The sequence below is a fragment of the Pseudorasbora parva genome, chromosome 7, assembly GCF_024679245.1.
Source record: "Pseudorasbora parva isolate DD20220531a chromosome 7, ASM2467924v1, whole genome shotgun sequence".
NCBI lineage: Eukaryota > Metazoa > Chordata > Actinopteri > Cypriniformes > Gobionidae > Pseudorasbora > Pseudorasbora parva.
Window position 1 is genome coordinate 10,503,778 of NC_090178.1, and position 15,826 is coordinate 10,519,603.

The window sequence follows — 15,826 nt, forward strand, 5'->3', positions numbered from 1 at the left end:
TTTGTCAAACCTTTTTAAAGTTCTTTGCAAGCAAACGCGAGAGAACACAAAAGCATTGACTAATTGTTAATCATTGTTAATCAAAGAACAAAGGTAACGGAGAAAATGGTAGCTTTAATAAGGATTTATATATATATAATTTATATGATATGATATTTACAGTATATGAAATTATTTATATGATCCTTTTATTACATTTCTGATTATATATAACAGGTAGGAAGTCCACAAGTAAATATTACATTTATTATAATGGGTTCATGTGAGTTCACTTATTTTTTAAAGCCTAATAAATGTTGAAATTATACTGTAAAGTTGCATGTCATTAAAAGATATATATTTCATAGAGACATCAGTACCAGTATTAGTATCAGTGGCCTTCGTTCATCAAAAGATGCCATTACAACAAAAAAATTAAATATACTGACTTTAATTTTTTTTTTTAATTTAACGTTTTAATCATGGTTAATCATGATTAATTACAGATAAAAAGTCAGATTAATTTATTTGACAGCATTATATTTTAAATACTTTATTTTTCAGTTAATGTTTTATTTCCGCAATGAAAATGTATTTTTATTGTTTTAGTTTTAGTTAACGATAATAACCCCGGATAGAACTACATTAAAATGCCAACAGCACAACACATTCCATTCCCAGAGGGCCTAACAAAAACACAGAGGGAGTCGAACCTTAAAGCCAGATTTTCTCTTCACCAAGATGTTTAGGGGAAATACACAGACACTGAGGGAGAACACTGAAATATTCATGATGCATTATTATTATGAGATCAAATCTGCTGACTCTGTCTGGCACCAGTTTAAAGTACACAGGCAATTGTGGTTGTAACAGTAAGAGTTAATGGTATCAGTTTATATGATGAATATGAAAGAAATTATGTTATGACTGTGAGTTTTGGTGCATACTCATAGGAGTTATTTACACAATGAGACATGATAAGAAACTTAAAAATAATGCAATTGAAGCTGAGTTTTGTCCATGAGCACTCCATAGTAAAATCAGCCTTAATATATCATCATCTAAAGATAAAATACTGATTACAGCAACTTTTTTTAATCTAAAAAAAACTTGTTAAAGGGTTAGTTCACCCAAAAATGAAAATTCTGTCATTAATTACTCACCCTCATTTCGTTCCAAACCCGTAAAAAAGATATTTTTGAAGAATCAGATAGTTCTCTGACCCTTCTATAGAAAGCAATTTAATTAACACTTTCAAGGCCCAGAAAGGTAGTGAAGACATCATTAAAATAGCACTGTATTTCCAACATAAACTGCGTAGGAGACTGTCACAGGCTAGAACACAATTGTTGAATAAAGTTATTATTTTTGTTTGTTTTTGCACACAAAAATTATTCTCATCACTTCATAAAATTAAGGTTGAACCACTGGAGTCACATGGACTAACGATGTCTTTTCTTTTTGGGCCTTGAAAGTTGTAATTAAATTGCTGTCTATAGAGGGATCAGAAAGCTCTCCGATTTCATCAAAAATATCTTAATCTGTGTTCTGAAGATGAACGAAGGTCTTACGGGTTTGGAACGACATGAGGGTAATTTTTGGGTGAACTAACCCTTTAATAACATGCCGGGTCATATTTTAGCCCAAAATCATCAGAAAGAAATAAGAAATAACTTTAGGACCATAAATATTTTTGCACTGTGACATAGAACTTAATTAATTATTTATGATTTAATGAATTCCCAACTAATTTTCACAACCATAAACAATTGGTTAGTATAATGCAAAAACATTACTGATTATTCAAATTATAGTATTTATTCATAATGGCAATACTGCCTTTAATTTATGTTCATTTAAATACAAATATCATTGTTATTACATTAATGGGTACTCTACTGTGAATTACAAATATTGGGAATCACAAAAAATCATTATGGTAATGAGGATTTGGGTGAAATGGCTCAATTGTACAATATAAATAATGAAAATTACAAAATAAGGGCTTAATTATGGATTATGGGCTCTGGAAAAAGGCAGATTTTTTTTTACATAAAATATTTTTTCTTGTTTATTTTCAAGGTGGCATGTGAGATGGGCATATTTTCATTAGACAGCATAATCCATATTCTTTAATAGGGTATTACGGTTTCAAATCCGAAACAATCACAAAATGCCAAAACAGCCTATAGAACCACTCAAATAAGAACAAGGACTTATTAAGACAACATATATGGAATCCTGGGAGAGAAAGAGAAAGAGAAAGAGAAAGAGAGAGAGAGAGAGAGAGAGAGAGAGAGAGAGAGAAGAGAGAGAGAGAGAGAGAGAGAGAGAGAGAGAGAGAGAGAGAGAGAGAGAGAGAGAGAGAGAGAGAGAGAGAGAGAAACACGACAGATGTCATGATCGATAGATTGGTCAGGTCTTTCCCATTCCTTCAGCATAAATCAACAGCCATTATGATCATGCAGTCCATCAGCAGCAACATAAAACCCTTTGCAAATAGATCTGATGGGCATTAGTCATACCTCACACACTTTAGTAACACACACACTGCATTTTTCCAGTGCATTTACAAACTCAACACCCTGGGAGAAGATACTCACTGGTTCAGTTCCACATCTAAAATGTAGCTCCGTCCGAAAGCCTCAACCTGGAAGCTAGCCTGAGCGACGTGGTTCTATAAAAGAGACAAGATGAGATCTGGTCATTTTCATATATCAGAAAGTCACACATATGCTGAGATAATAAAAAACACCAAATTAGAACATATTTATGACCTGTGCTGGCTAAATGAGTCGCAATGAGGAAATTTTCAAAAAATGAGTTATTGTTATTTGCACAAAATAATGTATGATTTGTTTGAATCGAACTAAAAATGACATTCACTTAAGACATAACAGATTATGTTTGTGTGAATACTCGCCAAGACTTTTCAAGACAATTCTGTGTGTATATCGGGATCTTGCAAATGAAAAAGTTGTCATTCCTCTCAGAAAACATACAAATAAAGAAACTTTTAGTTGTTTAATTGCTATTTGGAGCATTTTGGAACGCTAGACAAGAGTACTTTTTTTTAAATTAGATATGCTAAAGTAAAAAAAAAATAGAATTCATTACTTTAGTCTTCAGTGTCACGATTCTTGATAAATTATTCTAATATGATGATTTGCTGCTCAAGTAACAATTTGAATTTGAAACATTATAAATGTCTTTACTATCAGTTTTTGATGAATGTAATGCATCCTTGCTGAATAAATGTATGTTTTTACAATTTATTAATCTTTTACATTTATTTTAAATTAATTAAAAAATCTCAAGGTGCCAAACATGAGCTCAGACAATAAAAACTTTAAAAATATTTGGTGTTTCAGGAGAGAGAATAAAATGAGATATGCTACATGGTCACATGATCCTTCAGAAATCATTCTAATATGCTGATTTGCTGCTCAACAAACATTCATTTTTTTTATCAATATTGAAAACAGGTTTTAATTTTAAACCTGATAATGCTTTTTTAATATTTAATTATATATTTATCTTCAAATAGAAAGTTTTAAGGAAGATCAATGTGATATATTCTTGTCAAATAAAAGTAGTAAAAAAGGTGCCACACAAAAGCGGCGACAATAAAAACTGTAAAATTAGAACATATTTGGCGTTCAGGGGGAGAGAAGTAAAATTAGATGCACTAATTGTTTTTTTTTTTTTTTTTTATTCATCACGGCTACACTTTGATGTGCGGGACTGGTGGGTGTGTGTGTGTGTGTTCGCTGATGGTTAATTCACTGCCTGCTTGGGGCCCATATGGCCAGGGCCGTATAACACCCCCTCAGGGGAAAGAGAAGCTTTTTGGTTGCAGCGCATTGTTCCCGTATCTCATGAGTGTGTGTGTGAGAGAGAGAGAGAGAGAGAGAGAGAGAGAGAGAGAGAGAGAGAGAGAGAGAGAGAGAGAGAGAGAGAGAGAGAGAGAGAGAGAGAGAGAGAGAGAGAGAGAGAGAGAGAGAGAGAGAGAAGGAGGGCAGAAGGGCAGAAGGGGCAGAAATAGAAGCATATGAGGGAGGTGAGGGGAGTCTAACACCCCCAAGGGAACACACCTCTCCCTAAACCAGCAAAGCATAGTTATCAATAAAAATGGAAGGAGAACGAAGGGGTGGAAGAAATGGGGGGGTGGGGGGTCCTCTACACTTCACCCATCAGTGACCCTCTGAATGAAGTGACCCTCCCCTAGACACACCCACATACTGCCTCTTGATGGAGTGTGTATTTGTGTGTATCACGTCTAAACAAAATGCACAATAACACTCTCAACCATTGTTTCTTTAAAACATAAATCTAATAAAGAGATTCAGAGTGTTTTCTAGAAACTGTGTAATACGAGAGGGCTGCAGCTTTCTGTCCATTATGTCTGTGGCATCATCGATCGTCGTTTCATCATATTATCGCTCTAAACTGCTTGACTTGATTTTTTTCTGATCCGCATTTTGTTAAATAAAGAAGATCTAAAATTAGCAAGCTAAAAGATTCACGGTTTTGTTTTCAGGCATCAGTAAATATCTATAAATAAAACTGTCAATCTTCAAAAAGATCCAGTTGTAAGCCAAGTGTGGAGCTAAAAACAGACCTGAGCATAGTTAAATGTATTTATGAAAAACTATATTTAATTGGCACACGCTTCTAATCTCTAATGTAGAATCATATATAACCCCACACTGATTAAAAAAATCAATACTATGCATTGGCATGATGAAAAAGCTTTCACTTGAATTATACAGAGCTCAGCTGCACATGTCAGACAAAGGGTTAAGCCCCACACACGCACACACAGCCCGAAGCCAAACCACGTCGGGACACATGTACAGATATTTTAACCGGTCAAAGAGACTTGAGCGATTGCGTGTCTGTGCCTCTGAGAATTATTCAGTCATACAATGTATGAGCAACAAACTACAAAAAGTACCGGAGCAGTCAGGATGGACAACAATACTAAGATATTTTACAGAGGTTTCACTCACAAACATACATACATTTCTAAATGTGTAGTTTTACTTTCAAACATTATACAGCTAATTTATATTAATTAATGTGATATCAGTTCATTCAGAGACTTATCTTTCAAGCCAGACAAAGCCAGAACAAAAGAAATGGCATGTCCATAAACCTCTAATAGCATTACACGCTCAACCTAGAAAACAAATACAAAGTACATTTGCCTTTTATCATCATTGCCCAGGTTGAGTCCCTGATCTGGCGTTTTGCTGAATAAAAAATGCAGTATATCAGTAATCAGTTTCTGACATTTCTGTGCTATATAATGATGTTAAAAAAAAAAAAATGCACTATTTATCTAGACTGATAATACTCCAACACAGGAGCTGCTCATTTGTTCTTTCTGTGTCCTTTGTGTTTCTGAAGCTGTGATGCCATGAGATGCCTCAGGAGGCCTAATCATCAGCATCTTCCAGAGATATGTGTTGTTTTGGGTCATTAGATCACCCTTGAATGATTGAAATTAACTGCATAGCGCTTTTATATCGCTCAGATTCAGGCTACAAGAGAGTAAGAAGAAAAGAGAGAAATAGAGAAAAACATAAACATCCTTTGAAGAGCAGCGCGTCTCCAATGGCAACGGGAGGACAGCACATCCCATATGGCACACGGATAACATGCTAACATGAGATGAAACAATACACACCTGTTTACTGTCAGAGCTCATTCGGACCCGTGTGTTCAGAACATCATGAGCCGTCTGAGTGTCTCCGTCCATTCGGTACATCAGCCGGACCGGGACCGTGCTCTCCTTCCCGAGGAACCTGGCGTCATCACGCCGAGCCCTTGTCTTTACTAAGGCGTCTCCTAGAATAATAAACACACGGTAGCCTAGTTTTAAGAATTACATATTTTCCTTCTGAGTATGAAACTTTACATGATAGCTTCTTTAATAAGATGAATAATGATAAATCACGCCTCAGGTTCGTATATTGGGTCGTATATTTCCCGTTAAGTAGCCTAGTGTCTGTTTTCAACACCTGAACGGATTATTAAGCTACCAAATACGGGACTAATTAGATTTAAAAAAATAAAAATAAAAAAATACGCCAAAACAATTTAGTTTCGTGATGAATATATAAATATATAAACTAAACACATGATTAAAAAAAATACACCCTCACCGTAATGAGGCAGGGAGATGCTGGCATGTACCACAGAGCTCATCACCGCTACAAAGAGACACAGAAAGGAATTCCCGACACGGAGAGACATCATTCCCGCATCCATTCGATTCAGAAAATCGCGGCTAATCATATCCTAAAATGTTCGATATACGAGTTAAATCCAAGTTATACGCGATTTTCTGTTTCCCTCAGGAAGGCACACACATCTTCTCTCGCGCTGGTTGCCATTAGTGACGCGCGAGCAGCTACTGCATCGAGACGCTGGTTGCGCGAGCAGCGGGCGGATGACTGGTCGAAGGCGGGTGCGTTCTGGAAAACTAAAATCAGGCCCTTTTTTTCCCCTTCACCGAGCAGAAACCGCCACCTCCTCAGCAAGACATCAATAACGTCCAGCCGCCTCACTGCAGAAATGCCTCATAAATATACATGAGCGAGCAGCACGCGGGATGACGGGTAGTGTAGTGTAGTGCGCGCTCCACCTGCTGTCACCTTCTGCGCCAAACAGAAACGATCCCGCGAGGAGCACAAGTGAAACACAGCGAAACACAGGGGTTGCTATGAAAATATAGCCACTTAGAAAAAAATATTAACGCAAACTAATAATGACGCATAACAATCAGTCGTCATTACCACCCCAGACATTTAGTTAAATCGTTTGTCATGCATATCGCTTATCGGTAGGCTATTATGCAATAATGCATATCATTTAGGCTACACGAGGAAATCATGTAGGCCTACTTACATATTTTTATGTTCACATTAACCGGTAAACATAGCTATTTTTATAGCTATGGAAGTCATTCAAAGGTTTTCTAATTTATACAACCAAGGTGTTGGGATTAAAGACAATTTATATATTCTTTATGCCATAGACGATAGCCTGGACTACATACACTACCAAAATTTGGGATTTTTTAAAGTCTATTCTGCTCATCATGGTACATTTATCTGTTTATTTGTTTAAAATAAAGGTTCTATTTTATTATTTTTTTCAAAATGTTTTTTTTTTTATTCTTATGTTGCTGAATTTTCAGCATCATTACTCTTTGCAGTGTCATATGATTGTTCAGCAATCATTCCACTACTGATTTGGTGACCAAGAAACATTTATTATTATCAGTGCTGAAATCATTTGTGCTGCTTACTTTATTTTCCTTTTCCTTTTTTTTTTTTTTGCAGTAAACATGATTATTTTTAAATGTTTCTTTGATGAGATGAGTTATGATGAAAATTCAAAAGGATAGGATTTATTTGAAATATTTCTTCAATATTTTTTTTCCTATTATTTTTGATCAATTTACTGCATCCTTGGTAAATACATTTATGAATTATAAACAAATCTTAATGACCCTAGACATTTGAACAGTACAATACACTGAATGGTAATTGGATTTAAACACTGACATGATTTCTGCAGGTTTTTTGAAGGTAAATTTAAGACCCTTTAGGGACCAATCAAAGAAAATTTAGGGAACAAATTGAAGGGAACATAACACAATGTTCTCTAAATGTAAATGTCTAACCACACAATGAGTTGTATTAGTGATCCTTCAAAGTTTGAGAATATTTTCCAATAGATTTTCCAAAACAGTTTAAAGTTTGAAATAAGAGATCTGTCAGTGATTTTATGAATCAAGAACAAATATCTGGCGATAGGTTCATAAAAAGGAACTTAATTCTAATACAAGTAATTTTCATATACCCAATGACAGATATTTGTTCTTGTTTTAAGCATCAACTCGCTTAATTTAGTTAATTTCTTCATTTTGCATGTCAATGTATTTGGATTGAAGGATGCTGTGAATTTGTAGGAATCAGTACAAATCCTGAAGAAGAAAAAAATTTTGTGGGGCCCTATGAAATTATTATATTTTTGGTTTTAAAGTTTATTCTTTTTTAAAAAAAAAATTCTACTCCGCTTTAACAGTTAAATAAAAAAATACCTGACTTTCGTTCATCTGTGTTTGATATTTTTCATGAAATCAGAAAGATTTATGCCCCTCCATAGAAAGTCTCTCTAAGCAACAACCCCTTTGAAGGTTCAAAAAGTTAATAAAGTCGCAAAACGAATCCATATAAAATCAAGGGGTTTATTCCAAATTTTCTGAAGAGACTCAAATGCTTTATATGATGAACAAAAGTGGAATGACTTGATTTATTCATCCAATATTTGACAAATTCCTTTATATGCATTTTACATTATATAGTAAATTCCATTTTTATAAATGAATTCTGCAATTCTGTCCAGGTTTTCTGTATTGCAGAAATCATAGGGCTCTAATTTAATGCTGTGATACTGAATTTAAGACTTTCTGATTCAATTTAAGACATTTTTAAGGTCTTAAATTGTGGAAGGTCAAATTAAGACTTTTAAAGACTTTAAGACTCGTGGAAACCCTGCACTGAGGTTGGAATCTGGAGATGTGTTAAGAAAATTCAAAACCCATGCCCAATCAGAGGCTTTCTAAACAATATTATGTGCAAAAAATGGTGCTTATAGCCATGATACAAAACAAAACGAAAAAACTATGTAAAAAATATTTTCAACTTTAATCATTGAAATCATTTCAAGACGGTTAGATCCTTCAATTACATACACAACAAAATGTACACACTCACTGTCGAGCTCCACTCATTTTCTCTAAATAGAGTCAGTAGGTATTTTCCCAGTCTATAATCAGTTTTCTTTTAAAGCCTGTATGGTGAGAATGCAGTTTTTTTTCTTTTCTTTTTTTCATTTTACTGATGAAAGAAAACACAGATCTATTAATATATATTATTTGGCATAGTATTAACCTTTATAACTCATACAAATGTGTTCTCCACTCAACTTAAATTTTTTCTACCCAGCATTAATCTAAAAAGCCCTTAAAGTCTTCATCCATGTTGTCACTGGACTGAAAGAGCTCCCACAGGTCCAGAACAGAAGCTGGTGGGTTCTCACACTCCTCTACAGGTTTAACAGGTGAAAGAGAGCGCAATGATTTTTTTTCTTTACTAGAATCAATGGGCAAGGCTGGTACTTGCTTTCTTCTTCTGGTTCTGATGTTCCGAACCTTCCGTTGCAGGGAATTAAAGGGGCTGTCACGGCCCGGTCCAGGTTCTGTGCTGTCTAAAGGCAAAAGAGCTGAATTTTCAACTTGATTTTCAGGCATACTTTGCGTATAAATTTCACTGCCGTTAGTCCTAAAGGATTCATTTCCAGTAATTGTTTCTCGGTTTCTTTCATTGTACCCTTGAGCTGGGTGCATGTCAGGGTTTGTCCTGGTTTGTTGGTCTGTCCTGCATTCAAGTGCATTAGAGTCACAGTTCTGTTCTCTGCTTAGAAAAGATGCACCTTCAGATTGACGCACAGCAGATCGCAAGTGAAATTCCCACTCAAAGGAGCCCCGCTTGGACCGGGACTTCTCCAGAATGTCGGACGGGTCAATCAAGCTGTCCCTGTTGCTGCAAGGGAATTCACACTGGCCCCGGTTGCGTTTGCGAACCAGCAGAGGCTTCCCTATGGTCTGTTCTGAGAGAGAGTGCTTTGCTGTCGAATCCCAAAGCAAAGACCCTTCGCTTTCCTGTTTCCAATCACCATTCACAGATCCCACATCTTTCTTTCCCGGCAAAATGACTCCAGCACACAGAAGAGGGGTTGATGTACTGCATTTCACCCTGTGGCAGAGAGACATTGACATGGTGCTATCAAAAGGCCATTAAATAACAATAAGCAAATAAAATAATGACAACAAAATTTCCATTTTTCAAGCTCTTGATTTAATATTGATTAATTTGGAGATGAAACAGCAACCACCTTTTACAGTTTTTTACCTTTTGTAAAGTAACAATTATGTTTCTACTCCAATTCGTTGCTGAAATATTACCATTTAAATGGTGACCATCATAAAAAACATTTCACGACATGTAAACATAACTCTAGAGTTGGTGATGTCTCAATTATTTATTATTTCTAGTTATGGAGACTGAACAGATTTCCGAAACGTTATTGTTTGATTGACATCTTTCCATGGATTAACCACTGTTTCAGCAATTACATAAGACATGATACATTTCTTTCAACATATCTTCTGAAGTTCATTTAATGCTATAACTATTAGGTGTGGGCCGATTGATCGGCAACCTATCTCACTCGACCGATAATCGCTTTGGGATGATTGATCAGTGGTCTCTAAAAAGGCAGATCTTAAAAAACAAATCTCATGCTGACGACACAAAGATGCACGTCTGCCGTGAGAGCAAGGGCATGACATGCAATAACTTAGGAAGTTAAATAACTAACGAAGTCATTTGAAAACTTTCTGAGACACAAGTTCACAGACAGCTCAAGTGAATCACCGCGAGCGCGCGCTATCTTTCACTTAAATGGCTTCACATCACCGCATCGCATCTGCACTAAAATCAGGCTGCACAGTTGACACAGGATTTGCCACTTGCAAAATCAAGGCAGTGTCGCATCGTCACTAAAGTTTATCATTTGAATTTAATTTTAAGTCTTGCCAGTGTTCACAGAGCACTCACGCACTCTCCAAGCGACCGTGATTGCTCTCACTTGCACACACACACACACCTCACAAAAAGCTTGCGAGTACAAATTTCGCTGCAATGGTCAAATACACACAAAATGACAAGTATGCACATAAACCCCGTCGTGACTCGCGAGTGAACATTAACATTTGTGTAACTGCATGTAACCGTATCCATGTATTCGCTCTTAAAGTGAAAGCAGTCGAATAAACTGCTGCTGTCTCCAAATTCCTCTTTGTCTTGTTGTTTGATTAACCTTAATGACACTCACTGCTCTTAAATGGTTAACCTTTGCAACTTTTGTAAGGATTAATCTAATTTATTCAGGAAAAAGCAATATTAATTTACATTTGATTCTTTATTACATTTCTTTAGTATTTCTTACCTCAATACTAATGTTAGACCTACCTGAAAAAAATGTCTTTAAAAACAAAAATGCACAGCATAATCAAAGAATTAGGCGAGATAATTATATACATTTATATAACAATAGTCACCTATAAGGGGGAATTCCCCCATTTTCAGAAATAATCAATTCCCTGAATGAATGTCTGTAAAATTCCCTATAAATAATTCTATATGATAAATAGAAGGCTTCAAATAGAGTGATCGGATCGGCAAATACTGCTTCCTATGATCAGAGATCGGGTCCAAAAATCCTGATCGGAGCACCCTTAATAATTATTAGTAAAGAGGAAGAGAGGATTGGTTCACATCATCTCAGTTAATTTTCTGATAAAATGGACAGAATTTGAAAGCGGAGACTTTTTTTGCATATCAAAAGAAACAAAGCACAATGCTTATTGCGATTATTGGATGGGAGGTGGGGTAAAAATGACAAAAAACTACATAGGCTAAACGGTTAATTTTGGATTTTTTATGAAACAATATAATTTGAATCAAAATGAAAATCAATTGAAATTGTCAACCTAGCCCTAAAGAAATATATAATGTTAATGATGTTTCTACCTTCTGCATTGTGTCCTGATGTTCATGAGGTCGCAGGTCAGTCCCGCAGTGACTCGATCAACGACTCCGTACACCTCACTCTTTGAGAAAGCCTGATGCTGCTCATTCTCTAAGTGCTGGTGATCAGAAGGTCATAGAACAATAATCAACACACAGAATGAGCTCTAAAATTGGGAGTGGCTTTCTATATTTTCCAACACGTACCACTTTTAAGTTGTCGAATTTGACCTCACAGCACTCACAGTATCCTCCTTTCCTCTTTTCCCTGCCTTCATGACCTCTACGCCTCTCTTTCTTTCCTCGAGTCCCTCGTTCCCCAACAGACCTAAAGCAAAACACAGATTTTAATTCACACAAACACACATAAAAAACTTGACAATAACATTATAGCATGTGAGTGATGCTCATTCCACCTTTGCTCTTTCTGTTTCTTCTTTGAATCATCTTTTCCATGTTCCTCCATCAGGAAGGGACTGCAGGGTGGAAGAGAGTGGAGGTTGCACACAGGCATGTTGGACAGGGGAAGGTAGATGGGACGATAATGCCTGGAAAAAACATCATAGATTGTTATGAGACCAATAACATGAAAGGTAAAACATAAGATAAAATAAGGAAACAGACCTGCTTGAGTCTTCCACTTTAACAAACGGTCGACGAATTCTTCCAGCTGGAATAAAAAAAAAAAATTAATTAAAATGAATGAAAGCATTGCTATAATATATTCAATTTACATTTCTTACAATTTACAATACAGAAGAGGCAAAAAATGTAAACAGATTGGTTCATTTGTACTTACCATTGTGTCTTTTCTCTGCATGGTGAATGCTAGCCTAAAAATGAAGAGTGTGAAACATACACAGAGATAATTTATATGCAGCCCTGGGCAGAATCTGCAGCTCCACAGATTCCTCTTCAGACGGCCATATTTACATTCCACAACAAATGATTTCCCAACACACATCAGGACAGAAAATGTGAAAACTTGTGTAGATTCTGCATGGTCCTTGAAATATGTATTAAAGTAAAATTGTCTAGTGAATGCTCAAATGTTTTAGCTTAATCTTTAAAACAGGGACTTTAAGTGGGACAAGTCCCACTAGGGTTGTGAATAATTTTTTCGTCTCACGATTCACTGGATTGTTATGTCAATGATTCAATTCCATATCATGATGCATCACAATGCGTTGCATCCTCAATTTTCAATATTACTGCACATGGCTACATTTTTGCCAATTAATTCAAGCAGTCAGACATATGAACTCCCTTTTATATTTGCTCTGAGAAAGTACACTTTCTGAATCAAACAGCTTAAGTCTGAACACAGAAAATGAGATGACCATTTAGAACAAACACCAGTAGAGATACTAAAAGCGCATGAAACTGTCAAGTAGTGTAATGAAGTTATAATAACGCTCATATTCAAACACAGCCTCGCGCACACACACACACACACTTTAAATGTTAAAATAGTGGGTGCATTTCTATTACCAAATAGTGGGTGCATTTCTATTGCTTGCGTTTTTATTATTATGCTATAGCGTGAGAAGTGCACATGTGACAAATTATGTCAGAGAAACGTCAGTAGGCTATAATCCATTATGGTCTATGTGGCGAGGTTGACATTGCTCGCTCCCCCCACATCTCTTGCTCATCAACCTGCATCAATGCAGAATTGTCCACCTCTGCATCACAATGCGTCAACTAATTTTAACATCCCTATGACCCATCCAATATTTAAAAAAAAAAAGCAACACTGGTCAAACTATTTTTTTTCCAATGGCCTCAACTTCGATTTACATTTATTAATTTTAAACTTGTTCATTTGGTTCTTTATATAAAAAGAATAGAAAAATACTCACAGCTCCTTTAACCATGGGATTAGCTGCATTCAATGCAATCAATTTTGCTTTCTTCTTGTCAACGTATGAAATAACATCTGTTTGGACGTCAAGCATGAAACACCATGAAATATTGAAACCACCTCTAACTTGTCTAAAAACACAAGTATTAATAATGATAGGGTTGATAATGATGATACCGTCAACATGCAGGACTTTGATCCCCCATTCCACAGCATTGGCCAGGATCCCATTCATCTGAACACGTTCCTACAACAGAAGAGAAAATCATAAATTAATTCACAGAGCACTGTCCACTACTCAGGACTGCTGAAGAGTTCATTCACAAACAAGGCTTGATAAAGATTGACTCACTTGATCCTTAACAACTCTTTCCACAAGAGATTTGCCTCGACTTACAGCAGCCTGTGATAACATTTAAAGCATTGCAGAATATCACAAATCAATATATAATATATTAATAACATGTTCAAATAAACATGTGAACTCTTGATTGAAACGTAACATTGCTTCACTACAATGTTCCAATTTATAAATTTGTTGACATGAATATTTCGTTTCAGAGGGTGAAAAATCGCTAAATACATGCAAGCTGAAGAAGCTATTATGCTAATAATTATGTTACTCTGGAGAGATGACATCTGCGTTTAAACAATATTCAACCATAAGTTTATACAACAGGTTTCCAACATTTGCAATCATTCATAATAACTGGACAAGGATTTAACAACACACAAAAAGCTATGTATTCATGAACACAATGATATTTTAAAGACTGTAGGACTGTTAATCACAACTTTAAAACGCGTTTGGTCTTCTTTGATTTAACGAACCCTGAAAAAAAAAAAAACTTTAACAGCGCAAAAAGGCATTCTGACTAACCGTATCTGTGACTCCCTGAGAGCTGCCCCTGTGCCCGTGGCTTTCCCTCCTGCTGCCGGGATGAGGAGAGCTGACACCCGAATCCGGACTGGGTGCCGGGGAGTCCGACAGGAGTCGCTGGGCATAACGAGCCTCTGGCTTACTGGAAACAAGATACTTGATCTCCTTACTGAAGAATTTTTCCACTGTCTGAGGAGCAGAACATATCATTGAAAAGTTTCTTAATCTGTGAAGAAATGTCTACATAATCATTAGTTAAGTTCCAGACATTTATCATCAATTTATTCTTACCCAGAAACAGATATAAAACATAATACACTGTTTAAACGAAGCAGATGAAATTGTGGTTTGATTTAAACCAAGAGAAGTGAAAAATAAATACATTATACACATCCAAAAGCTTATTAAAATTTTGTTGATAAACTCTGTTTCAAGAGACAGCTGTCGAATTTCCCTTTTTTAAAAGTCGTTCTCTTCCTGTATGGGAAATTGCACACACTATGTGCACAATAGCCTAAAATATGAAATATTTAGACAATAAATAGCACTTACACCACCAAGTGTTTTGATGTCATTTTCCAAGAGTTGTGTTTTCATATTCCCAGGCAGATCCAAGTAAAATATTCTCCCTTTAAAGGGTTTGTTCTGGAGAGCATCACATGCTGGTTTAAGTTTGCTTTTAGATGACGCACTATTATGTCCCTCTAGTTTTGAATCTGTGAAGATCAATATACCAAAATTAGACAGTTATAACCAACATGCATATATTCTACAAATCCAGTAACGTTATATATATACTGGACAACGAAAGCATGCACATTTTATAAAGCATTATTATCAGAAGCTTCCTTTCAACGTCAAAAGAAAGTTAATTAAAAGAGATTCACAGCACCTCGGTCTTTACACCTGGAGAAAGATTCGTGCTTCATCGTGGAGCTTTCAGTTTTAACGGTTACAGCCCTAAACCAGGCTAAACCAGCTAGTTATACCGCACACACATAGCAGCATAACTCAAAAGTGTTGGATGATTAAAACATTAAGCTAAAAGCAAAGGAGTGCGTTAAATGCCTCCACTGTTTGTAAATATCTTAATAACAAACACTCGACGCAGCCCGTTTCCATTTTCCCGCTCGAGGGGTGTCTCCACTCCCACAAAACCCACTGCAATCTTGGAATTCATAAAAGGAATTTCGACGTATACTTTTTGACGTTTAAGAAAACGACGCCACAAAACCTTTATATTTTATTGTCACTTACACTAATATAAACATTCTGAATTTTATGTAGAACACAAATGAGAAACCTACGATTAAATATATAAAATACGACTTCGATAAACTGTTACGTCCATAAGCGTTCTATTGTGTTCAATGGCGAAATTTAAATAGCCGGAAGTAACGAATCTGCTGGTAGGAAACACACTGCTGCATAAAC

General features: G+C 35.9%; 2 protein-coding genes across 2 annotated transcripts in view; both read right to left on the reverse strand.

Annotated features, from left to right (window-relative positions):
• adam22 (ADAM metallopeptidase domain 22) overlaps positions 1-6,679 on the reverse strand; it is an 80,135-nt gene extending 73,456 nt beyond the window's left edge. The window contains exons 1-3 of the mRNA XM_067448073.1: positions 6,150-6,679; positions 5,672-5,832; positions 2,583-2,656 (exon numbers count right to left, since the gene is read on the reverse strand). Of these exons, the coding sequence (XP_067304174.1) occupies positions 2,583-2,656; positions 5,672-5,832; positions 6,150-6,282 (368 nt within the window). The 5' untranslated portion in view covers positions 6,283-6,679. The remainder of the gene's footprint in view (positions 1-2,582; positions 2,657-5,671; positions 5,833-6,149) is intronic.
• Positions 6,680-8,683: 2,004 nt separating this feature from the next.
• On the reverse strand, positions 8,684-15,744 carry dbf4 (DBF4-CDC7 kinase regulatory subunit). Its single transcript, XM_067449548.1, has 12 exons — positions 15,285-15,744; positions 14,945-15,108; positions 14,393-14,581; positions 13,865-13,915; positions 13,690-13,759; positions 13,511-13,587; positions 12,448-12,481; positions 12,273-12,318; positions 12,065-12,196; positions 11,856-11,976; positions 11,652-11,767; positions 8,684-9,812 (listed from the first exon to the last, which is right to left on the reverse strand). Exons 1-12 carry the CDS (start codon positions 15,319-15,321, stop codon positions 9,005-9,007), a joined length of 1,845 nt encoding a protein of 614 aa, XP_067305649.1. The 5' UTR covers positions 15,322-15,744; the 3' UTR covers positions 8,684-9,004.
• Positions 15,745-15,826: the final 82 nt, after the last annotated feature.